Consider the following 25,684-nt stretch of genomic DNA (forward strand, 5'->3'; position numbering starts at 1 on the left):
GGTGCCCAAGAAGGCTGCAGGGTCAGACTCGGCAATATTTTGTCCGGGGGTTGCAGCATGGAAGCCTCCGGCTGCGAGTGGCCCGACGCTCGTACAAACATGGCTGGATAAACCGCCGTCAACTGCCGTCGAATGTTCTATGGAATGATGAGGTCAAATGCCTGAAAGGACCGCCCTTACCTGGTCAAGCATCAGAAGAGGCCGCCTAGCCCCATCTCTCCACAACAAAGTCGCCCTCCGCCTCCACAGTCACGGCTGGAATTTAGCCTATTTAACCAAAGTCGTGGTCCCTGCAGGTGACTGGCTGGCAAGGAGCTACCTCTGGTGTTTTCCCCATCTCTGCTCAACGCATCTCTGTCGGCTATGCCCTTTTAACCAAATTTCTCAATGTCACCTTCTTCCCAACTGCATCTCGCAGTTTTGGAAGCGAGGATTGCAGCTGCCTATGACGATATGTGCAACTCATTGTCCTGGGGTGTTTGTCGCCGCATGTGCCGTATACCCGCCCGGGCTATGATTCCTTCTACTCAGCAACGCCAGGATATGCTGGCGGTGATCAGTCCGACGGATGCGTTTGTGCACAATTCCACCCAAACGCCGCAGGTATAGCTCTGTATGCTGTCACTAAGGCACCGACCTTGCATCTGCAGCTATGTTCTGCCGGCAATTGGATCTTCGCATGATCGTCACTGCTAGAGGTTTGTAGCGTCAGGATGAATTCCCCCAACGACGGCTATATCCATCTTTGGCATGTCGAGAGGCCTTTTGCGGAGCCTGCAGAGGAGGGGAGGACTGTCGATGGGAGGTAGGTGAAAAATTCGTGTCCTTATAACTCCGGGTGAAGACCACGATGCAATCTGCCGAGTGCGAAGGCGTCTCTCGCGAATTCTCGACTTCGACAGAGTACGAAGGTGCAAGCGATGGCAACCACTTTGCTTGGTCTCTTTGCGCTGCTGGCTGCACCAGCAACTGCAGCTTTATTCCCAGACTGTGCCAATGGACCACTTGCAAACAATACTGTTTGCGACACGACCGCGTCTGTGGCTGCTAGAGCTAGAGCGCTGGTCGATGCCCTGAACATCGATGAGAAGTTCAACCTGACGGGAAGCACATCCCCAGGAGTGCCCCGACTAGGACTCTATAGCTACCAATGGTGGCGTATGTCGCTCACAACTCTCCTGCCCTCCTCATATGCTGACTTCGAGGACAGAGGAAGCACTGCACGGAGTTGCAAGCTCGCCGGGTGTGACTTTCGCTCCGAACGGAGACTACTCCTATGCGACTTCATTCCCGCAGCCAATTCTTATGGGAGCGGCCTTTGACGATGCCTTGATCCATGCCGTTGCGACTGTGGTCAGTACGGAAGCTCGGGCCTTCAACAATGCCAACAGAAGCGGCTTGGATTTCTGGACGCCAAACATCAACCCATACAAGTGAGTAAATTGCGTATACGACCCACAGACCACGCCCGGGATGCTTTGTGCTGACAGGAAGGCTGCAGAGATCCAAGATGGGGTCGCGGACAAGAAACACCAGGCGAGGATCCGTTCCACCTGAAGAGTTATGTCGCTTCTCTCATTAGCGGCCTCGAAGGGAGTCCAGACTCGAAATTCAAGAAGGTGATAGCGACTTGCAAGCATTTTGCAGCCTATGACCTTGAGGGCTGGGGAACCACGACCCGCTACAACTTTGATGCACAAGTCAACACCCAAGAGCTGGCGGAATACTACATGCAACCCTTCCAGACCTGTGCTCGCGATTCCAACGTTGGGTGAGTGAGATGCAACGAGATGCTGTGGACTCATCCGCTGATCTACATAGCTCCATCATGTGCTCATACAACGCGCTGAACGGTGTGCCTACCTGCGCTGATCCGTACATCCTCCAGACGATTCTGAGGGAACACTGGAACTGGACCGGTGAAGGCCAGTACGTCACCTCCGACTGCGATGCCATCCAGAACATTTACATGCCTCATGACTATACGGCGACACGAGAGGAGGCGGTCGCCGATGCTTTGAAGGCCGGCACTGACCTCAACTGCGTAAGTGAAACCCCCAAGGTCCAACATGCTGGAGTTACTGACGCTGTTTCAGGGCACATACTACCAGACTCACCTCCCAGTAGCCTATGACCAAGGTCTCTTCGATGAAAGTGTAATCGACCAAGCCTTGATCCGCCTCTACTCGTCGCTGATCAGAGTTGGATATTTCGATCCTGCGTCAGCAACTCCATACCGGTCTCTCAATTTCAGAAACGTGTCTACCCCCGCTTCGGAGGCATTGGCGCTGAAAGCGGCCGAAGAGGGCATGGTCTTGTTGAAGAACGATGGGATCTTGCCTCTGTCGCTGCCCGCTGGCAGGAAAACCAACATCACGTTGATGGGCGGATGGGCCAACGTCACCACTCAATTGCAAGGCAACTACGCTGGCGTTGCACGGTTCCTCCACGCGCCACTCTACTCCCTGCAGCAGTTGCCGAATGTCAACGTCCAGTACACAAGCAGTCAGGGCAGCATCCAGTTCCCCACCACCGGCAACTGGGAGCAATTGGTTACTGCCGCCGAGAACACCACTGATCTTATCATTGTGGCTGACGGAATCAACAACAACGACGAAAGTGAGGACAACGACAGATACGACATCAGCTGGTCACCCGGCAAGATCGACTTGATCAACCAGATCGCCACCATTGGCAAGCCGGTCATCATTCTCCAATTCGGAGATCAGCTCGACAATACCCCGTTCCTGAATAACCCCAACATCTCCGCCATCATTTGGGGAGGGTATCCCGGCATGGCTGGAGGCGACGCCGTCGTCAACATCCTTACCGGCAAGACCTCACCGGCCGGACGCCTGCCCGTCACACAATATCCCGGCGACTACGTCAACCAGGTTGAGATGACGGACATGAACCTGAGGCCCAATGCTTCGTCTGGCAATCCTGGCAGGACCTACAAGTGGTATGACAGCGCAGTCCTGCCGTTTGGATACGGCTTGCACTATACGAATTTCAGCGTGGATGTCGTCGAGTCAAGCCAGACGACGTACAACATCTCGCAGCTGGTTTCCAGCTGCGACCGGTCCCAGTACAAGTACCTTGACCTCTGCCCGTTCGACTCGTTCCAGGTCAACGTTACCAACACCGGCTCGGTCGCATCGGACTTTATCACCCTCGGCTTCATCAGCGGCCAGAACGGCCCCAAGCCATACCCGATCAAGGAGCTGGTGGCATATCAACGACTCTTCAACATCACCGGGCGCGCCTCGCAGACCGCCACCTTGAACCTGACATTAGGGAGCATTGCCCGCCGTGATGTGAATGGCAACCAGATCTTATACCCTGGCGATTACGGCTTGTTGATTGATGTGCCGACGCAGGCGACCTGGAATTTCACCCTGAGCGGCAGTCCTGTCACGTTGGACCAATGGCCTCAAAGATCTACTTAGGGTGGTTAGCCTCGGATGTGATGTAAATAGACTTGCTCGAGTATCACAACCACAACCTGTAGAGCCGTAGACCACCAGTGGTGTATGCCGTGCCCGAGACGTGCCAAAGAGAGAATCACACGTTCTACCAATCACATGAGAATGTCACAAGTAATTGCACGTCTGTCTTTCTCGCTTTCTTACCCCGCACGGCACCATGCCGTCAATGAATGACCATTCGACGTCACGTCAATCCTTCCGAGCACCAGCAGGTATCCTGGCTTCATTGTCGGCCCTGTCCTCGTGGCCTTGCCCCATCAAACTAGGTATCCTATCATGTCTAGGGGTACAGCCTTGCTTGCCTTACCTTGCCTTGGTCTGGTCGGATAGCTCATTCAGATACAGTACGCTTCCACCCCTCTGCTGCGCCTCAGCACTCACATGCGAAGCCCCTCGGGCACGAGCAGGCACATAGCAGGACAGAGGAGAAGTGGTGAAAACCATCATTGCTTGTTCTCTAAACCACACTTTTCGCTAGCACTTGTCGATGGCCGTCTTTACCTGACCTTTACCTCGCCTGTCACCTCTCACCTCTCACCTCCCACGTCAACACGCTCCAGCAACTTTTACCAATACACCGGTTACATTGTCTCTCTCCCACCTTGAGCGCAAGCCACAGAGCTACACACTCTCCCCTAAAATCCAGCTCGCTGCCCTGACGGCGGTTGTGTCGACCAACCAATCGCACTGTCACATGGTTCTCAGAATCCGCATCTGAGGTCACCAGACCAACTGTGTAAACAGCCCACGACGTTATCCTGACATCTCGACGAGGGAGACTGGATTGGCATCTACTAAGATAAAGTAAGGACAGAGTTCGCGGCCAGCATCTCGTTGCTCGTCTTTCCAAGACTACCGACTTCCCAACCCACATTTGCACCCGCCTACCCGACTCGCCCACCTGACCAAACTTGGCTACCTCGCCCACCTTGCCTCCCTTCAAAATCGGACTTTACCTCGACGATTCACCTCGACGCAACACACCACAGCACAACGCACCACGACAGACAAGGCGTAAAGCTACCGGACGTCCCATCCGACTTGTCCACCTTTCAAATCTTCCTAGCCTACTACAGCCCTCCCATTCCCTTGCATTGCCTCGGAACACTCAGATGAACCAACCTGGCCGTCCTTTTCTTGATACGACGCCCAACAACACGAACCCAAGTCTGCTCATCACGCCAAACGGGGCGGTACAGTAACGCACGGCACGAAACATGGCGTGACGAAGCCCGGCAACGAGGTTTTCTCCACGACGTGGCTCTACTGTGTTGAGATCTGCTGAAGTGATCCCAACTAATCAAAACTCCAACCTCAAAATCACGTATTACTTGATCCGTCTTAACTCACGCTACATCACCTTACCTTACCCAAACTACCACAGACTACCTCACTCATCTCAACTCAGCGACGAGAACTCGGCCAGAGAATCCTCCTCTTATCTCTAGCGACAGAGGCAATCGCTGAGATCAAGCAAGACGGCCCCAACTCATCTGCTATCGAGGAAGATCTTGATCTGACCGGGTCTCTTCTACTCGTCGACTCGTCTGACGGACCTCGCTTGGCTCAGTGTTGGCATTGCCTTGCTTTGCCTCACGTCCGCCACTTTTCGCCTCCACTCACCTGATTGAGCGGGTCGTCACCTCATCCGCTAGAAGTCGACTTCGACGATCAAGGTAAACAGCAGACTCGCGCCCGGATCAAGCCGGACAGGCACCACAAGTTACAGTATCCAACTTAAGTCCGCCGCGCCTCAAGACTTCAGACCGACACGACACGACACGTTAGGAACGGATCAAGACAAAGATAATACCACACCCAACCAGCGAGTAGACTCGATTTCTCAGTTTTAACCTTCCCTCCCTTGACCCCTAGCGACTGCAAGTACTTATAACATTTACATTCACATTCAAGCAATCGATCCTCTATACAGTCAATCAAGGGACAACTTGCCTCTAGCCTTAAGCGGTATAGAGGGAGTATCTCGCGATCAAGCAAGACAGGCAGCCGGGTCACTTCGCGGTCAAGCAAGATCGACAGCAGACTCAATCTCGTTTGATATTGACGGGACTTGTCATCTTGATCTACTCCAGTCAGGTGATTAAGTCCATCGACTATACGCACACCTCCCTATCTACATCACCTACCCATACGACGGTTGCGCTACCATTCCCGGTGTATTGTACTCTATCAGACAACGCAGTCACTGTCTATCACATACGTACACCTACCTACCTACCTGCCTCTCACCCAGTGACCCGTACGACATTGCGATTACCTGGACCACTCCGTGTATTCTGTTCAACCAGACACCAACTGAGCCACTGTCCGCCGGGCATCATCAGCAGACAACCCCCGGTCCCCATACAGTCGTACGAGTGATCAAGTCCATTGACCGCACGGAAACCTACCTACCTGGCATCTTACTTACCCGTACGACCTTAGGACTACCACTGCCCTGTATTCTAATCTATCTAGACACCACGGTCACAGTCACAGCCTGCTACGGATCGTCCAGAGAGGAAACCATCATCCGGAGAGGAATTCATCAGCTGCAGAAGGAATACAGCGTCCGCATAGGAATTCCATACCTTTCCGTCGAGGTACACCAAGCCTCGATCAGCGTCATCCATCCACCATCAATCATGGGCCTATTTAAATCCCTCAGAGGCAAGATTGAAGTTGGGACAGACAACCAAGGACAAGGACAAGAACGAGAAGAGTACTCAGTCTACTCATCACCCTCTGGCCCACCACCATCCCATCGCAACCGAAACAGAGGAGCGGAAAACAAAGACCGTGACGACGACTTCACTCCACCAACAGGTCCACCGCCTTCGTACCGTGGTCAAGGTCAAGTCCACAATAACGACGCCGAAGAATACGTTCCTCCTACTGGACCCCCGCCGTCTCACAGTCGTAGAGCGGAAGACCAGTTCGTACCCCCATCAGGCCCACCACCCTCCCACAACCGTCGCACGGATGACGACTTCCTTCCCCCTCCAGGTCCCCCTCCTGCCTCTGGATCATCGAACGCGAATCCCCCACCTTACCACGACTGGACCGTCATCCCGGATACCGCGCTACTCCCGCCCCCTCCTCCACTCCCCCAGGACTACTCCCCAACCAACAACGCGACGTACGACTCCGCCGCCCGGGCCCACGAATGGTGCGCCCGCAACCCGGTATACACGCCGTCGAACCCATCTCATGAGCTCCAAGTCCTCGTCAACGCCGGGCACATCACGCTAGAAGCCCCGCCCGGCCCCTTGAAACGCCACGTGTCCACGTTCCGGCGGACCTCTCCCACGACGTGGCGCGTGGGCACGCAGAAGAACCAGCAGGACGCCATCATCTTGTCCTCCGTGCCTCTGTATTTCGCATGCGCGGATAGCCCGCTGGTCACGGGCCGTTCCAAGACGACATATTTCCAAATCCACATCCATCGGATTCAGAATGCCAACTCGGGCATCGCGATAGGGTACGCCGCGAGACCGTACCCGCCCTGGAGGTTGCCCGGGTGGCACCGCGCGAGCCTCGGCGTGCACGGCGACGATGGACGACGGTTTGTCAATGACCCGTGGGGAGGGCGCGATTTCGTGGCGGCGTTCCGAGGAAACGAGACCATCGGGATCGGGATGGAGTTTAAGGCGCAGGAAGTAGCTGGTCGGAGGGTGAAGACTAGGGTGTTCGTGACGAGGGATGGGAGGGCCGATGACCGGTGGGGTTGGGAAATCGACGAGGAGAGGGACGAGCGAGACGAAGGCGTCGACGGCTTGATGGGCGAGGGGGATTTGTATGCTGCTATCGGAGTCTTCGGCGAAGTCGAGTTTGAGGTCACTTTCGGGGACAGCGTCAGGTAGAGGGAGGTATCTGGTAGTCACCCTGTCGCCACCGTAGCGGCTAGCCACATGCCACACCTCCTCTTCAAGCAAATAGCAGGAGGCGACAAAAGTAGAGGCATGCCTTATACTGATTCATGGAGACCACAGGGGGTAGACGTTTCGCGTGTGTGTCGCCTGGCCCGTGCGCGGGATGCCTTCTGTGTTCGGTTCGAGCGACGGTGCTCTTGTTCCGGTACCTGAGGTCAGGAGGAAGAACTGTAAAGGTTTAGAACGACGGTGCAGCTCAGATCTTCAAGGCCTTTCGACCGCTCTATACAATTAGCCACATGTGGCTCTGTCAAGAGCAGCCGAGTCAACCAGCTTCTTCGCGGCCCATCGAATCAGCGTGCATGCGAATGCATGGCACCAATGGAGGCCCAAAGCGCCACTGGGACACCCTGACGGCCGCATAACAACCTTCAGTATAGATTGTATGACCTGCTCTTAAGAAGCGAAACCTTGAGCAGATCAAGACTGTGGTCCGTCACTGCACATGTTTGCGCGCCTCATACCGGATATTCCGCTCTTCACCTTTTTTCGCCCGTGTCTGCGCCCGCCATTGCGCAATAGTTCCGGTTTGCAATTGACCGGCGCGGCACGGTTGGTCGCATAGGAATACGAGCGCAGTCATTAGATCGGTAAAGGGCACGTCTTAACGACTGAGGTTTTTCGTTTCGCAGATTCGATGGTTCGACCGTTCGACCGTTCGGGTTCGCTTTTGATAGTTCTGCGCCTGACGTTCTGTCAACTGCCATGCAGTCCCTGATGAGGGTTTGTGCCGCCATCCTTCACCACGGACTAGACAGAATGACGGAAGCTGTTCTGCACCTGGTGGTCGCGCAGGTACCGATCCCGCTGGAATAGAGGATTCGGCTTCTTGTGAGTGAGCCCGGCGTGAGCAGGAAGGGTCGCGGGGTTCGAATCTTCGGTAGGGAGAGGGCAGTCTATAATCGCGGTTTCCGAGAATGCGCAGGGCGCTCGCGTGAGATATCCAAGAGGTGGCATGCTGTGGAGGCAGGGAAGATCTGTTCGGCCCGTGTTACTTTGCGCAACGGGTTCTGAGACTTTAGCTTTGAGCATAGCTGTAGCATTGGAACTTCTGTCTCGCTAAATGTGGTTATGCTTCTATTATCAATTCTGTGGTCGAACAGGACGCAGATCCAGGCCTGCGCTGACCTGGTTACCCGCTACCATCTCTTTCTCCTCTCGGAAAGGTCTGGCGTACAAGCGGCGTTTTAGTGGAGCGGCAGGGAGGCGGGAGTAACCTTGCTAAACAATTAGTTCATCTGAGCGCTCTTCCCATGGAAAACCTTTATCTGGTCTCTGGAAGGCCATAACCTGTGTTGCCTGTGTTAACATTTCAGTCATGTTGCAATGAATGTGTCCGAGGGAACCGTTGTTACAGGAAAGAGCGAGGACAAGTCGAGAAGCCGGCCGCGATGGGGTTCGTCGAACATCTCTCAAGATCCCAAGCGCTACAGGTGGCCTACAAACGCAGCGAAAAAGGCTTCTGGAAGGCCTGTTAACGATCCGAGGCGGCGGCGTCATTGGTTCATAACGGTAGGGACGGCATGCTGCGAAGAGCAGGAAACGGAGGGAGTCGGCACGAAGCCGCCCCATCCTCGTAACCGCTTGTATAGACCTGGCACGTTGAACCGTGCGGTATACCTCCTCTTGACTGAGCCTGCAATGCCAACACATGCCTAAGCAGTTCCATTTCTGATCGACTAACCTTAATCGAAGGGAAATAGCAATTGGTAGGCTTGTTTGATGAATGTGTGAGAGAAAGCAAGGTTATTTTGTGCTGGAAGCGTGTCGCTCGAGAGAAATATGCAATGCGTCAGGAAAGATAGGGGTTCTGTATCCCGCAGTGGGTGTAAAAGCCGTTTCTACGGGAGTCATTTGTCGGGTCAGCATACGATATGGTCGCAGTTTTGACCTCCTCCCTACCAAAGCAGGGGGGAAATGCCGGAATTGAGCGAAATATCCATTCAGCGCTGGAATTTAGCGGCCGCTGTGTTTCATTTGTTGATCACCGGCTGCAGAGGAGGGCGAACTTCCCCCCGAGAGGAGGCAAATGGGGGCCTGTACACTAACACTCACTCAGGGCGCTTCCCTAGCATGACACATCGCCTCCACTGGATCCCATGGGGCGAGGTAGGCCGCTCTAGCAAAACGCTGAGCGAGCTTCGTGCAGTACACGCTCGAGCCGGATGGGAAATCCCGTGCACCCGGCGAGCTGCGACCTACAGATAGCACCCCAGCAGCTCAATTTGCTGAGGAAAAAAGGGAAGAGAAGGCAGGAGCTTGCGCCGGCCAGACCGAGTACCGCTGGGGTCAAGTAGTTCTTGGGTGGGCGGACAGGCAAACAAACATCAGACAACGTAAGCGCAATCCGTAGATTATGATGGTCACACCAGATCAACGGGCGCATCCCTGCTTCGAGCCTGCTGTGTCGGTCGCTGCTGCTGTTCCACGGGCCGGGATTCGGGCTTTCAAAGTCGCACCTGTTCATCTTCCCACAACTCCGGCTCCGCAATGTGCAGACCCAATGATAGCGGCAGAAAATTTGACTGCCGGCAGGCTTCGGTGAAAACCAAGCTTGGGAACGGCCGGGTGGCGAGAAACGCCCAAGGTAGTCTCCCAGCAGGATGGTCGCCAAGAACTGACGACGTCCCCCAACGCCGGTCTTCTAAGCGATGTTATTTGCCGGCAGATCAGAGACTTGTAGTCGGTCGTTAGCCAGTAGGAGCGCCTGCCCGAAGAGGATCTCTTGCCATACCCTAGCGTTGGCTGCAAGTAACCCACCAGAGGTTCCAGACTCGTTACCAAACCTTCCCGAATGACTTGCATGACACGATTCTTGCAGCGCGGGCGATCCGTGCAACAACGCACAGCATAATGCAGGAACAAGCAGGTGTCTTTTTTAAGAAATGGCGTCAGGCCACGCCCGTCACGGATGTGCCATGTGACCAGTGATATCAGCGGCCAGTGGGGGTTTTTGGCGGCACGGCTGAATTTGGTCGAAGCGTGGGACTTGGTGATATTCGGCAAGGACGGAAACGGGAGCGTGTCATCAGATGTGGCATCTACACGTCCTGTGAGACTTGGGTGACGCGAGCTAGCGAAGTCGTTAGCTACACATTCTCATTGTCCAGCCGCAGGTCATACGGAAGTCCCAGTGGGCTGCGCAGTTGTCGAGGTCTGTGGCGACTCGACTCGATTCACACCCTTATATCGTAGTGCGTAGAATGCGGGTTTCTAGGCGTGACACCTTGACTGTGGAGGCATTTTTATGATGTAGGTTGGATCAGAGTTGATTAGGGTGGGAGGGTCTCGCACTTGAGTGACAGGTTTGGCATCCAGGTCCGTGCTTTTTGACAATCTGGGGAAGACGATCTCGCTTCGGCCCGCACAAATGCACGTAATAGATCTGTGCACTGGAGTGTAAGATCAGAGCCCTGGGTGGTTGTCGCTTCACCGCCCATCTTGCGTCAGACCACGAGGCAGCAGTCGGAAGCCACAATGGCGGTGAAGCGCTGACCTTATCGGCTCGATCCTTGCATGAACGAGAGATCGCAGATCATCCAGCATGCCAATACTAGCGCACTCCAATGCTGGTGACTTGAGAGATCATGGACCTGTCGACTGATGTGAGGAAAATGTACGAGTGCAATACGAGTTGGCAAGGGAGAAGTGATTTTTTTCAGGATTGCATTGAGGCCGGGGTGAGGTGGGATTGAGCGACCTCCAGGGACGTCCGAAGCGGCGTAGTGGCCAACGTCATCGCCAAGACATTCTCATTGCCTCTTTGTTGTGTTACTCCAGCGAACAACACACGTTTTCATGTCAATAATGCTATCAACTCTTTCTGGTGACGGCTTCAGGCACACAAGTCAGCTCTGGCACACGGCGAAGATCGCTCAGGCACGATTGGCAGCCCCGCGCTGAGACTTGTTTAGGGCGCTTGGGTACCAGTCTGCATCCCAATGCACTTGAACCGCGCTGGCTTCGGGGGGAAGTCCAGCCCTTGCTTCCGGTGAACGTGAAAGCTCTGCAACTTCATTCGTAGCTGTTCGACGTCTTGGAACTCGAGACATTTGTCAATGGCTGGAGGCACGACGTGTACATTCTCGAAAGAGCGATTTTTCCACCCCCCTATCCTGAGAGTCGATTGGAGAATGCGTGTACAAGTACTCAACCATGTTTAGACATGTGGACATAAAGAAGAAATCCAGTGACGCCCCATCCCAGGAGTCGTGCACGTATATCGTCATTATCCCATCATCTATCAACAGTAATACGAACAGCGGAGCACGCCGACTGGGTTATACAGGTGGTAAGAAGTCGTTGATCTTACGGAACGGCCATTCGTGCGGTGTATGTAATGCTCGTTGGCTCTGGAGATGGAGATCGAGATGTCCCACAGGTACAGATGCCAAAATGAGCAAAGACATCGCCTCAATTCAAGCGCATATCGGTTCGACATCGTGCACTGTTTCTGCCGGCATTTCCATTCTGCTCGGGCCAACAAGCAACTCGTCAGCTCGTGAATGGGAAATATTGCCCAGAGACGGCAGCATAGAGCACATGCTCGTATATGCGGGTTCGCGTACAGCGCAGACTCGTGATGTCGGCGTTCATGCGATTACAGAACTGCGGATGAAGGGGAAGCGCCCGTCAGACGAGGATGAAAGATGTCAGCATCATGTAGGAAGCAGCTAACGTGCGAGATTTTGTTGACGAGGTGAGATGCCGGACGCAGTTAATGCTCCATTTCAAAAAGGGAGGCGTTGAAAATTCTCCAACTTTTGTCTTGGTGAGGAAGCTGTCGACCAGCCTTCGGAGCCTTTCTCCAGGAAACGATGAATCTACAGTACGTGGCCGCTGCGTAGCGTTACCTAGTAACTAATAGATCATCTCTTGTCGTCAGAACCAACAACGATAGGCGCTATTTCTGGCTATGCAACCAACTCGGGGGCTGTCGCTCATGCATTATGGGCCCAGTGCAGTGTCAATTTTTCGTGTAGGGAGACATCACGCTTACGTTAGTTTCCACTATCTGTCATTGCCGCATGTTGAAAGACGGTTCAGCGACCGCAAGGTCTTACTCTTGCACCTGTGTCGCATGGTTCTCCCGTGAGAACCCGTGGATTTCTGGAGACAGCTGCGAGATCAGAGTAAGGAACGGCCACAGGCTGATGGACTCGGGATTCGAGCACACGCGAGTCGGCCGGTATGGTAAGAATAGGCAGCTGAGAAAAGCCGCTGAGCGATAAGCTGAACTCGAACATGCAAGACGCACTCACAAGAGGCAAGGTTGATCGTCGCTTGACACTTGGACATGACAGGCGGCACATTGCGCGATGGTCGGAGGCGTTGTGGGGGGCGATGACACCAAGTGGGCCTAATGCAGCCGTCAATGCAGACGCCACCAGGCCTTATGCACCACGCCCTCCATCTGTCCTCGCTAAGCATGGATGAGCCTGGGTCGGGGCTTCGGCCAATCCGACAGAAGTGACATTGAAAGCGCGTCCACCGCTCGTGGGCCATTCGAGGATCCGTCTGCCTTCAAGTCAGATATTGCAGCTAACGTGTCTGTATTGACTCAGTTCTCTACCCTTCAGTGGCGTGATCGCTGGAATCAGCGGGCTCTCGACACGACTGTGCCTGTTGCCTTTTGCTGGACCAGACCGTGCAGGTCAACCAAGATTCACCCGTTCTCGCCAGAACCCGCTCACGGCGAGCCTGGAGCTGGTGGCGTCCGACACGCCAAACAGGTTAGAAATCTCTATCTCCGTCTCCACTGCTGTTCTGGAGCGGCACAAGATAATAATCCTGGAGGAGACAGTGGTCGGCTCTATGACTTCAGAAAGCTATTTTACTCTTGGTGGCTCTACCCCGAATCGTCCACGGAGCCTCTCAATGTGTGCACCAACACGGTCCTAGGGTCCAATGATGCGGACCTACAAGTTGCATCGCATGAGACCATTCCACATGAAAGCTGGAAGCGTTGGGGTGTCATTCTCCGAGTTTGTCAGCCAGGACCGTAAATGCTGCGCTTCAACCTATTAACCACTGGCTTTAACGACATCGCTACTTCTCTTGGGAGATGTTGGAGCTTGAGAAGGATTGTCATCTTGTCAGTTGAACCCGGAACACAAATCCACTTGTTTCACAGTCTTGGACGAAGGCGAAGGCTATCGTTGCGGCTGCAGCCAGAGGCGACGGCCGCGCGATTTGCATGGGCAATTGACGTTAGCACCGTCAGATAGCACTGCGGTTGATTCCGTGCTGAGTCGGAGCACGCATTACGCCATCTGGGGCAGCGGGCCACGACAAAGCACAGACCCTCGCGCTCCTGGCGCTGCGTTAATGCATAGTTCCATTCTTGTCTAGACCCTTGCTGGCTCGAAAAATTGAGGAGTCGATTCGTGGTGATTGAGTTTTTCAGAAATGTCATATGCGGGATGCTTTTGTCGCCGATCAGATCTGGTGATCCGCCCAACAGCTACAAGGTCTTCAGCATGCTTTGTTTCAGTGCCAGCCACCCTCAGGTCTTTTCTCCAGGCCTTGGTAGTCAGCGCCCGGCCATCGAAAATGCAGTAAACTTTTGAGCATGGAGCTTGGACCGTGGGAGCAAGACACAAGACGCAAGCGAGGGAGGGTCGCAATTGGTGGAGTTGTAGCCGTGAAATGGCCGCTACTGCTGCCACTGGTCGGCGAGCACAATGAGCCAAATCGAGGAGAAAGGCGATGGTGTGGGGCGAGGCATGCGAAAGCGGGTCGAGGGCCGAGGATGGCACTGGAATGACTGCATTATTGACAGCACGAACCACGAGAAAGATAGGCTGCCTTTGAGTCGTGCATGACGCTCTACGAGTACGCTGGAGCGACAGCGCAGTAACGTTGAAGAGGTGGACTGCGAAGGCCGTCTGCTGTTGGCTTATCAACGCCACTTCTATCGTGGTCTATGGCAGTTCGAGTTTAGCAAGAAGCTGCGCTTGCGGCCAAGGGTCGTTTTTTGCTTTGGTCAAATTGGCTCCAGAAATTGAGGGGATTGTCAAGTTGATGCGGAGCAGACGGCGAATCGACATAACTAGGCAATGAAGGGTGGATATCAGGTGGAGACTTCGTTTTCGTGATGGCGGCAACAAGATGGAAACCGCCGGTTGAAGGACTCCGAATTACTGTATCGTGTTGGGGAAAAGGACATATGACTGCAGTGGTCGAGACTTTGTGGTGTGATGAAGCACCCAACAATCCTAGACAAGTAGTCAGCTGGCGCAGTCCCGTCGCAAGCTGACCACGACTTGACCTAGCACTTGACGCGAAAGAGATTTGTTTCACGGAGATCGGGAGCTCAGATCGTGCAAGTCGTCGTCCCCAAGCTTGGGGCACGAGGAAGCTGAAGTGTCTCGGCCTCCGCCCGTGCTCGGAAGTCGAGGACGGAACATCTGCGGGAAGAGGCCTTTCTCGAAGGGCTGATTCGGCCTTCACGGCGCCCTCACGCCTGCATGACCACCAGCAATCTTGACTTGTGCGCTGTGGCGCCGTATGTACTGCGTCGGCCATTAAGGGCCGTTGATTCGCTTTCCCTGCTTCTACAATGTCGCGTCTTGACGGGTGCTTGTTTCAAAAGGATACCTGCAGCGGGCCAGACGAATCCTCATTTCAGCAGGCGTCCCACCAGCATGTGATGTCCGCGAGGTGGAAGTGAGGTAGGTACCTTTGGTAGGCTGAGCATGAATGACAGCGGAGGGAATGCGCCCGCGCACAGTTCGGTGTAATCGGCGGCAGACGCCTGGGGGCCTCTTACTGCTTGGTGCTGTCGTAGCCGCTCAGGTTAATTGACACCTTAGGCGAGGCGGCGCTTGGGTTGCAGATGACCATGAGCTGACTAGAGACAGTGGACAGCCGTTGAGGCAGCCAAATCATCTAACTTAGGCTTTGCCGTCTCTTCGGCACCTGGCTAATAGGGCTCGCCATTCTACCTCCGTCAGTCCTGAAACTCCTCCCTCGGGGGCATTGACCCGTGGATTCGATGGAAATGGAGTTTTGATTTTCGATCGTTCGATGGGAACTGCCGATATGGTGTAATATCAGGGCCCTTGGGGGAAAGATCTACAGGTCATCGATAATCCACATTGCCTTGAGAAAACCAGTTCACAGTCAAACGAAAATGCCGAGCGGGAATCACAAGTCCATTGCAGTACCTCGTACGGCTACACGGTGTAATACTTGTTAGGCTAGGGACCTGCTACCCCAAGGATCGAAGATGGCCGCCCGTAGGCGTACCAATAATGCCCAGACCCATGTCCCTGTCCTTGTCCGCGTCTTGCTCGTGCTCGTGCTCACAGTCGCTCTAAACCCTGTCACCCGTACCCTAGTCCAAGCCACCCACCCGAGGCCCCAATCAATCCTCGGGCTGGCGCAACAACCCCTCGGTCGGTTGACTGCCCCTCCATCCACATCGACATGCTATTCCTGCAGGTGTGCACTCAACACACAATCTGCAGCCGCCATGCCACAGATCCAATCACCACCCCGGCCCTCGAGTCCGCATACACTTATGCGGCTAACGAACTTGCAATTGACGCTCATCACAAGCTGCCCTTCTTGATCTGGGGTGTTTAAGCCGAAAACAATTCCTCACCTCATGCGAACTGCGAACTCATGCAAGCTCACGTTTGCGGTTTCGAGGTGCACACCTGCGGGATTACAGGGCGTCTTTGCAGCAGCCAATACTGCAACACTGCCTCTGACTTGTACTTCACATCTGATCTCCTTCACCACGGAGGCTGCGTTCACTGTTCCCTTGCCTTAGTTTCCGCGCCTTCCCCATATTTTATTTGAGTCGTCCACCTGCCTGGACACGATCTCTTCTTCTTGTTCCCTCATTATCCTCCATCCTCCATGTCCTCGCAATAATTCTGCCTGTCTTTGCTTGTCCCGTCTTCAGGGTCTTTATTGAGTGGGTTGACCGCTCTTACAATCGTTATTGTTCAAGTGTGTCAAAGGTGTCCCAGTGACACGAGACCAGACAAGCAGCTGCAAGCATGGACTCGACCGCGTGGTTCAAAATCTTTGTCTGCTATTTGTGAGCCCTCTCCAGCTGATTTTCCTTGGTGATATCTGGCTCTTGGCAGACGGACTGACTGAACCAGCTTCTACCGCTATTTCCGCCTAGTTGTGAACTTGTGGGCTTTCTGGACTTTCAAGCCAATCCCGATACCAGAAAATCCCACTCTCCGACCTTCAGATGTCACGGTCATTTTGCCAACACTGGATGGTGAAGGGGAGGAACTGGAGCGAACCATTGCCTCAATCTTGCAGAACAAGCCCAAAGAGATCATTCTAGTCACCATCGACGAGAACATGCACAAGGCGGAGCGGACCATGAACAAGATGCCGGCATCGATCTTTAAACGAATTCGTTGCATGTCTGTCAAGCACGCCAACAAGCGGCGCCAGATGGCCAGAGCTATTCCGGAAGTCACCACGGAGATTATAGTCTTCGCCGACGACGACGTTACCTGGCCCGTGCGGACCCTGCAGTGGATGCTGGCCCCATTTGAAGACAAAAAGTATGGTGGTGTAGTCACCTGCCAACGCTTGAGGCGAGCCGAGAATCCGACCTTTTCTCAGCGGATCTATGGGTTCTTGGGGGCGCTCTACCTGGAGCGTCGTAACTTTGACTGTGCTGCCACCACGCACATGGACGGTGGTGTGCCTTGCTTGTCAGGCCGCACCTGTGCTTACCGCACAAGCATCTTGCAGGACGTCAATTTCACCAATGGCTTCACAAATGAAAAGTGGTGGTTTGGCCAATTTCAGTTGAATGCAGACGACGACAACTTTTTGACTCGCTGGATGGTCTCGCACCAGCACGAGACTTACATGCAGTATCATCCAGAGTGCGAGGTGCTCACCACACTTGAAGACAACCCCAAATTCCTCAAGCAGTGTCTGCGCTGGGCACGCAGCAATTGGCGCAGTAACATCACCAGCATGTTCACTGAACGGGATATCTGGCGGTAAGTTTGAAATTGTTCTCTCCCCGATCTCCCGACGCATCCTTTTCCCCTCGGCCCCCCGAAGTTCTTGGCACTGACGATCTGCGCCCGTTCTAGCCAGCAACCATGGAGTGCCTACGCAGTCCACATGACGACCTTGATGCCGCCTGCAATCATTGGGGACGGCCTGCTATGGTTGTTTCTCTGGCTTGGCACCTGGGACTGGCCGGCCGATCAAGCTCAAATTGCCCGCCTTGCCTTCCTTGCGTGGATGACTTTCTCCAAATTCATCAAGCTGGTCACACACTTCATCCGGTACCCTGTCGACGTCTTCCTGTGGCCTGTGTCTGTCCTGTTTGGCTGGTTCCATGGCCTCATCAAAGTGTACGCGGCGCTGACGCTCAGTGTGGTAAGTCGAAAACAGGACGTTGCGTCTCTCGAGCAGAACTAACCATTGCCAAACAGACCACATGGGGCAGCCGTGCCAACGCCGATGCCAGCGACTCCAGTAGGATGATCCGCCAGAGACGAGCACATTTCCAGGACCTTGTGGACGAGAAGATGCAGGAGAAGCTCCTCCCTAATGACGAAATGAGAACCTACGACCACGACACGAAACACTTCCAACCCCCCTCTGCATAATTCCTAGCACGCATTATCCTCTCGTTGCTGAACTCATTTCACAGTCCTCTCAGGCATGCAGGACACCCATTACGACTCCAGGTTTTACGGTCGGCACTCTGTTTTCCTTCTGCAAAAGCACCACTTTCATTCAAAAAGTTCAACCGGGGGGATTACCAAAATTGAGGTCTAAAAGGACGGCAGACAAGAGGGTGGGCGGCTTTCTCTTCACATCGAACCATAAAAGCTCAGCACTTTATTTCATTCCCTCTCTATGTCCAAGCTCGGGCCACGGCAGGGGTTTTCACAACAACGACGCCTGAAACGCTCCTTTGCCGGAACCAAGACACTTTCTCGTCTTCACGACCGGTTCGAACCCCGACAAGGACCTAGAAAGAGGGCTTTCTGAGGTCTTTGGATCTTGCGGTAGCATAGCATGGAGAGTTGGAGTTTTTCTTTTACAGGCTCAATTGTACATAGCGTCTTTTGCGATTTGACACGGGAAATGAGGGCTTGAACTCGGCTGGACAGAACGACATTGGGTGGCGGACTCTAATTCTTACGCTCCTGAACTACACATGGGTTGGGCTACGACGAGATGAAGGCTTTCATGGGACATGGATTCTTTGCGGCATATGACATGGCATGGCATTCTTTTACGAAAGACTTGAGGGCGAGGAGCGAGAGCGAGTTTGGACATGGTCATTTTCCTCCACCATGGATCACGAGAGACGATCAGACTGGGCGGTTAATAGTGCTTTCGAGGTTTGTCAATGCTTTCACATCAATATGTGCTTCGGAGTCTCGACTTTCTAGCGCCAAGTGACACCTGCGTGAGTTGAATGGCACCCTTGCTGCTGCTGAGTCCTGACGAGCTCTTTTAGCCGGTTTTCGTAGGCAATGTTCCACCATGTGGCGCCAGAGAGGAGCCGGTGGGTGTATCAGGTGGGTGGGTGCACGCGTCAAATTCTGGTTACTGACATGAGGAAAAAAGCCAGATCCGACCTACCGCCGTGTTCTCGGCGAGAATGTTTGATTTTTGTGAGCGTCATCGACTTCCCGATCCACCGGCGTCACGTTCGCGAGATGAAACTTCAGTGAGGCCGCAGCGAGAGTGAGATGAGGACTGAAGGGCTCGTGACTTCGGGTGCTGCCGCACGGTGAGCCATCCTGGAATACGAATTAATGCCGCTGACTGCGCTGACATGGCTTTGACATGTTGTGGAATTGCTGTCCTGCGGCTTATGATGTGTGTGCGTGCGTATGGTTGACTATCCTTTCAGCCTCGTCCTCGTCGCCGATCTGGATCAACCGAGATGTCCGATGCGCGGAACCCCATCTGAGATTGCTATGGCGATCTTGAAATCTGTCGTCCTGAGCGAGGAGCACTCTTATCGCTCGATGTCCGTGCAGCTCGTATTCACTAGGCATTGTTGCCGCTGCTGTGTAACCGTGGCGCACGGAGCAGGCATGGGCAGGCATGGGTCGGGATGTTGTTGATCTGTGCGTTGTCAACCCGGGGATGGAAATGCTGCTGTGTCACCGTGGCTTCTGACGCCATTTGCTCGAGGCCGAAGTCCCAGCGGAGAATGCGGACGGGCCATGCTGATCTGTGTGACGTGGGGCGTTTTCTCGGGTTGAAAACCTATCGACTCGTGGCTGCAGACAGGCTGAGGAGGAACTTGTGTGAGCACATGCGTACGTCCGTGCGTGCGTGCGTGCGTGTGTGCGTGCTTGCCGCTGCGTTATTCAGGCGTTAGGATCTAGGATGATGGCAAGGTGCCGGGCTCTTTGGGCGCTGGGCCCGAATCGAGGAGGACTGCGACCGTAGAACCCAAGAATGCGAGGCTCGCGTACTTCCAGTGAGGGACGTACAACATGACGCAGTGCTGATTCGGCGTGCCCACAGCTACGGCTTCTGGTGCTTTTGCTTCGCTTCGAGGCTTCGTGACCCTTCTTACCAATCGCCTATTCCCAGCTCTAAGTGTACACATCGTACGGGACACACGCCAGCTGTTCATGCGCTTTGCAGGCTCGGGTTGTGCGAAGAGCCCTGTCTACTTCCGTAGGCGAGGATAACTGCCCGACGCTTGCGTGGCCGGCAGACACATGCGGGAGTATATTGGACGCTGAAATATGGCGGGCGGATTTTGTGCACAGCGACTGTGGTGGCGTTACCGGAAGGAACTTCAATCCCGGGCGTCTGTGACGTGTGTTCGGTCAAATGGCCAGGAGTCCTTCCCCTGCCGTCCATTCAGCCATGTCTCGCACATTGTGACGAAGCTGGAGGATGTGGTGGAAGGTGATAGCGCGCACGATTCTGCCGCGGACGTTTTGGAGGGAGTTGAGCAAAGCGCTTTCATGCCTCATGTCAGACCTGGCAAGACACCTGGCCCAAAGTCATTGGCATGGGGCCATGCAATGGTTGCCCAGTACCGAGTAAGTGATAGCCCGAGTGTGGCTTGCAGGTGAGGCCATTAGACGTGGCCTGTGCTCTCCTCTAGTGGGTACCTCCTATCACAGAAGGGAGCTTCGAATCGTCCAGGCGGACCGCCTACCTGATTGCTTCACGATCGCCCAGCACTAGATGTGGAACCTGAGCACATGAAGATCGTACATTGCCACAGCGAGTTGGACGAGGTTTGTGACATACCCACGGCCAGTGACTCCGACAAGCTCAAATGCATCTCGCTGGAACTGGACCTGAAGGGGAAACTGGGCCTAGAGCTGAGCTGTGTTGTTGGCTGGCCATGTGGGCGAGGATGGCATGGGACGAAACCTCCTTTCCTTTCACAGTCCGAACCCCTTTCACGATTCCGGATTCCCCTCCCAGGATCCATTCAGGAACATTCATGCGTTTCCAAACCTTCTCGGCACGGCCTGGAGCGTTGTTAGCTTTTGAGGAACTCATTATGCACCGCTGCCACGACGTTCGAGACCTTGCGAGTATTTCTGATCCCAATCACTTAGCGACTTCCTTGTAGATTGCGCCATGATTCGCTCTCCGTTCACTTCCGCATTGGATCTAGCCGGGTTGGCAACAGCCTCGAACGCAAACGCAACGGCACTACTGCTGTGCAACATCTGCACACATCCCTGCTCAGACAGGCTCTCAACGTTGAGTCTTGTCTGACCATCTGCTTCGGGACGGCTCGGGGCTGTTGCCTCCTTTATACCCGGCCTGCCCCAACCAATGCGGCAGGCTCGTGTAACATAGACGCCCTCTGAAATACCCCAGGTCTCCGGCGCCGACGTCGGCGCCGATCTGTGCGAGCCCGAACCAACCGCACGAGAGAAGCGGTTACTTGGTAATGGTATCTTTGTGTTCCGATATGCTCACTCTCGTGCTCGCACCCAGAAATATGCAAGGCTGTGGCATTACGTGCATGGCCTGTGGAGCCATCAACACCCAGAAAGAGTTCCAGAGCAGACTCAGGTAGAAAAATGCCTGACACGTGAACTCCTCAAAGGCTGAAATCTCAAATCACCTGAGCACCAGGCCATGTATTCTGCTGCTCTGGGGTAGGCCTCGTCCCGGCGTGGGCCGCATTCGAGCTTGGACACCTTTGCACAGTCAGCGACGAATACAAGCCAGTCTTACACGCGACATATACTGAGTACCTGCTTGGAAAAGATTGCACCTGCATCACCCCCCTGCACGTCTACAAAACAAGCTTCGGACTATCGCATGCCGACCTCCTCGCCTACATGCGCCGTGCTAGTCCTTGTCGTTGCGGGCCTCAAGCAGGTCGCAGCAGTCATCTCTTCTCAGCTTATCAGCATGACATGTCGGTATCTGGAGGCCTAGCGCAACTTGCTGACTCGAAGTGGTCTTGTGCCTTTGTTGTTGGATTGCGCAATACGAGGGATCACACGATCTCACTGTGCCATGTAGTTTGAGGGCACATTCGTCCACTAACCCCCAGAAGAAAGCGAAGCCACCGCCTTTGCTGTCGATCTCTATCCAGTCTTTTCCATGGCGCTGAGACTGAGAGCCGCCGGAAAGCCACCGAAAGGCCACGTCCGCAGCGGATCAGGTTGCTGTACAACCGAGCTGCACCTGCACGTTAGTCGGCCAAGGATGCTGCGGCCTGAAAGATTTGGCAACAAGTTCAGCAAAGGCAAGCGCGGCGACAGCATCGGTGCTTGAGATACAGCTGCCAGTTTAGGTCATGACTTCCCTCTGAGAACGCCTCCAGTCTTGCTGACGGCAGAAGTCCGATGAGCGGCACAAGTACCTACACAGTCGGTGACAAGTACGACGCCCGCGGGTTGCGCCAAGCTCCTGGCCTGCATCGAGGTGAAGCCACGAGCGACGCTCCACGGCCATGATGTGGCCTGTTGGCTGGTCTTCAACGACGCGTGTGCACGTCTGATTATGACTATCATCAAGACGACTCTGGCGAGCGGCAAATGCGTTTTGCAGAGCAGACCAGAGCAAGAAATGGGGAAGCTCAACATGATCTACGTACTGCGTACCCGGGCGATCGCCTCCAAACCTCCTCGCTGAAACTAGCGCTGTCTGACAACCGTCCCATGCCCCGTGCCGGCTACAAGTCTTGGTGTCAGACAGCGCAGCATTGAGCCGCGGTCTGACGAGAGAAATGCTCGTAGTTGCCGCTCTAGGCCAACAAGCTCGACCGTCTGACAGACGCTTTTCGCGTCACACAAATGAGCTTTTTCATCTCTTCGACTCCTTCAAGGTAGACAGTAATTAATTAAGCAGTCAACGGCGAGATACCTTCGTTCATCATCGTGTGGCCCTGCGTGTCTTGATTTCAGCAAACGCCTGTAGCTGTGTCATACCCACATCATCAGAACGATAATCATACTGCCGGACCGTCATCCTCGGGGGCTCCCGCGTCTTCTCGAGCCTCGCATTTTATCAAGAGGACGCGCAGCTCAGAAAGTACGTGCTGGGTTATGCCTTGGCGACGAGGCCGGTGGAATGCAACAATGCTCTGGCCGCAAGGTGGCAGAGGGCGCAACCAGCCCTCCACATTCCGTGTCTCGAACAACTACATACTCAAGTCTGAGACTTCTCCGTCCAGCACTCGGTTGGCATGAGAGTGTCTGGGAGCTGCTCGCCATGTGTGTATTCAAGTTATAAGTCCAAGTCGTTCATTTCAAGAAGTATCGGTCCGTCATCAATCATTCAATGGCTGTAATGTTCAGGTTACTCACCCTCTTTTCATTCACCGTGTTTATTAGTTCCGTCTTCGCATCGGCTCCATCTCAGGACTGGGAGCAGGTTGCTGCCACCTTGCGCAGCACCGTGGAAGTCCTCCAGCTGGCTCACAAGCAATACCTAGCGCAAACGACAAACCCGCACTTCAGACGAGACTCGACTTTTCGAACCGGTCCGGCAGGCTACTGGCAACCTCTGGCTGCCAACAAACGTCTCGATGCCTCCGATGACTTCTCCGGTCAGCTGCACGACCTGATCAATGAGATCGGAAGCGCCGTGCAACAGCTCATCGAGTTGCTGGCTTCACAGTTCGACAACATCGGAGGGCTACTAACCAGCACCACCGCCTCTTCAATCCCAGCTGCCTCCACCACTACACCTCAACCATCGGTACTGCCCATAACGAACCTAAACACGCCTCCCGCAGCGACTACTGCCTCCCGAAGCCTTGTTCCCGATCGCCCTTTACATACATCGTCGACATCCTCTCGACCATCAGCAACTTACACGTTCAACCCTCGTGCTACCGACCTTAACGTCGTGTACTACTCCCAAACTGACCTCACGCCCGTAATCTCTCTGACGCAAGTATGCGACGACCCTGCAATCGACATCGTCATCCTGGCCTTTGTCACGCACCTCGTCTCCAATGGCGGCTATCCAGCAATGAACATGGCGTCGAATTGCTGGGCTCCTAATGCGGCCCAACAAGCAGCCGGAGCGACGGGCCTTCTGGACTGCGTGGGCGACGGCTTCGCCAGCAAGATTGCGCAGTGTCAACAGCGTGGCAAAAAAGTCATGCTCAGTCTGGGCGGGTCGGTAGGAGACTTGTCCATGGGCAGCGCCGCCCAGGCCGAGCAAGTTGCCAACACAATCTGGGATCTATTCCTGGGCGGGACAAATCCAACGACCGCACCCTTGAGACCATATGGCACCGTCGTCCTGGACGGCATAGACATTGGTATTATTTGGCCCGCCGCACCCCTTCCCTTACTTTTTCTGAACTAATTCGCTCTCTTTTCACCACAGACAACGAATCCCCTTCGGGCTCAACCTACCTTCCGACCCTAGCCCGCACCCTCCGCCAGCTAATGTCCACGGCTCCGAAACCGTACTATCTGTCAGTCGCGCCGCAATGTCCACGCCCAGACGCCTCGGTCCCGGTCCCCGCCCTGCTGCCCTACATCGACTTCTTCGCCGTACAATTCTACAACAACCCATCCTGCTAGCTGGGCGCATCCACCGTCCCGAACGATGGCTTCTTCTCCTCCTTGCAGGACTGGTCCAATGACCTCCTCGCCCTCGGGTCTCTGGTCTCGGGTTCTCGAGTCATGAGGTCTTTGGGCTTCCAGAACATCAACAACGGCGTGGACTCTCCGAGACTGTTGATCGGCACGCCTGCCTTTGCGGGGGCAGGGTCCGGATACGTTGATGTCCCGACGTACAAGACCATGATGCAGCGCGTGAGGGAGCTGGGTCTGCCAAACCTAGCGGGCGCGATGTTCTGGGACGGGGCGTACCAGGAGATTAGTGCGACGACATTGGGAAATGACGGGATGAACGCCACTTTTGCGGAAGTCGTCAAGCAGGTCTTTGCATAGTGCCGGCATCGGCGTGGGCGTTGGCTTGAGCATTGAAGGTTCAGGGGGAGTGCGAGTACGTTTGAGGAGGGTGGCAGAAGCATGGAGGTGGGTGGCGAGAAGAGAAAGCAGCCGGGACGGGAATTGGGGCACTGGTGTGGCGTTTTCGAACAGTACAAGATGAATCGAGCAGTGGCGAAAAACAAAAAGCGAAACGGAAATACGCCAACAGGAGATGGAAGGGGAGGTACCCAGGTAGGTATGTTCTCGAATTCGGGACTTGAGAGCGTTACAAGCTAGTCTATTTACCTTTATTTCGCTCTGGACGGTTGGACGGTCAATTGGATGGTCAGTCAATTGAATGGACGGAAGGACGGATCAGCGACAGTAGCCTTCCCAGGCAGGTAATTCATAATCTCTTACTGCAGTTGCTTGATTACGGCGCTTTAGTACGGCACGACGACGAATTCGCAGCACCGTGAAGTACTTCCACTTTCATTCTCAGTGGTGCTCAGCTGGACAGATCGATGAGCGTGACGATGGCTCGGTTAATTACTGACTGGCAAACTACTGTAGCTAGCAGTAGCTAGCAGCGACAGTAATCATCTAATGTACAAGACGGAGTGTCTTGATGACCAGGGCGGTGGGATCAATCGGCAATAGCGGACGAGACTGGCAAATCGGCAACGGGGATACGAAATACCAACAACCATGCCCTACGGCCCTGTCTCGGCAAGGTGTGCCATGGCGGCCGTGGCTAGAGGCAGACGAGCGATAGAACGGTAGCTTGATAGTACTAGTATTTGAGCTACATACTTTACACTCGGTGATAGTTCTCCTTGGTCACCCGGGTGAGCTAATGAGCGTATGTCTGACCCCATCTCCAGACTTTCCTTCCATGATTCCA

At 54.5% G+C, this 25,684-nt stretch overlaps 4 protein-coding genes across 4 annotated transcripts; all 4 read left to right on the top strand.

The window, feature by feature from the left end:
• Positions 1–920: 920 nt before the first annotated feature.
• A1O7_02037 (uncharacterized protein) lies at positions 921–3,449 on the top strand (the record flags this gene model as incomplete). The annotated part of the gene is made up of 5 exons (XM_007756073.1): positions 921–1,158; positions 1,211–1,433; positions 1,502–1,771; positions 1,822–2,044; positions 2,097–3,449. The coding sequence occupies 5 exons, from the start codon at positions 921–923 to the stop codon at positions 3,447–3,449; spliced, it is 2,307 nt and encodes a 768-aa protein (XP_007754263.1).
• Positions 3,450–6,133: 2,684 nt separating this feature from the next.
• Positions 6,134–7,351, top strand: A1O7_02038 (uncharacterized protein; the record flags this gene model as incomplete). The annotated part of the gene is made up of 1 exon (XM_007756074.1): positions 6,134–7,351. The coding sequence occupies one exon, from the start codon at positions 6,134–6,136 to the stop codon at positions 7,349–7,351; it is 1,218 nt and encodes a 405-aa protein (XP_007754264.1).
• Positions 7,352–16,431: 9,080 nt separating this feature from the next.
• Positions 16,432–18,030, top strand: A1O7_02039 (uncharacterized protein; the record flags this gene model as incomplete). Its single annotated transcript, XM_007756075.1, has 4 exons — positions 16,432–16,472; positions 16,540–17,409; positions 17,506–17,797; positions 17,854–18,030. The coding sequence occupies 4 exons, from the start codon at positions 16,432–16,434 to the stop codon at positions 18,028–18,030; spliced, it is 1,380 nt and encodes a 459-aa protein (XP_007754265.1).
• Positions 18,031–23,176: 5,146 nt separating this feature from the next.
• Positions 23,177–24,798, top strand: A1O7_02040 (uncharacterized protein; the record flags this gene model as incomplete). Its single annotated transcript, XM_007756076.1, has 3 exons — positions 23,177–24,158; positions 24,227–24,396; positions 24,475–24,798. 3 exons carry the CDS (start codon positions 23,177–23,179, stop codon positions 24,796–24,798), a joined length of 1,476 nt encoding a protein of 491 aa, XP_007754266.1.
• Between the last annotated feature and the right edge of the window lie 886 nt (positions 24,799–25,684).

This window comes from Cladophialophora yegresii (assembly GCF_000585515.1).
Source record: "Cladophialophora yegresii CBS 114405 chromosome Unknown aczIN-supercont1.2, whole genome shotgun sequence".
NCBI lineage: Eukaryota > Fungi > Ascomycota > Eurotiomycetes > Chaetothyriales > Herpotrichiellaceae > Cladophialophora > Cladophialophora yegresii.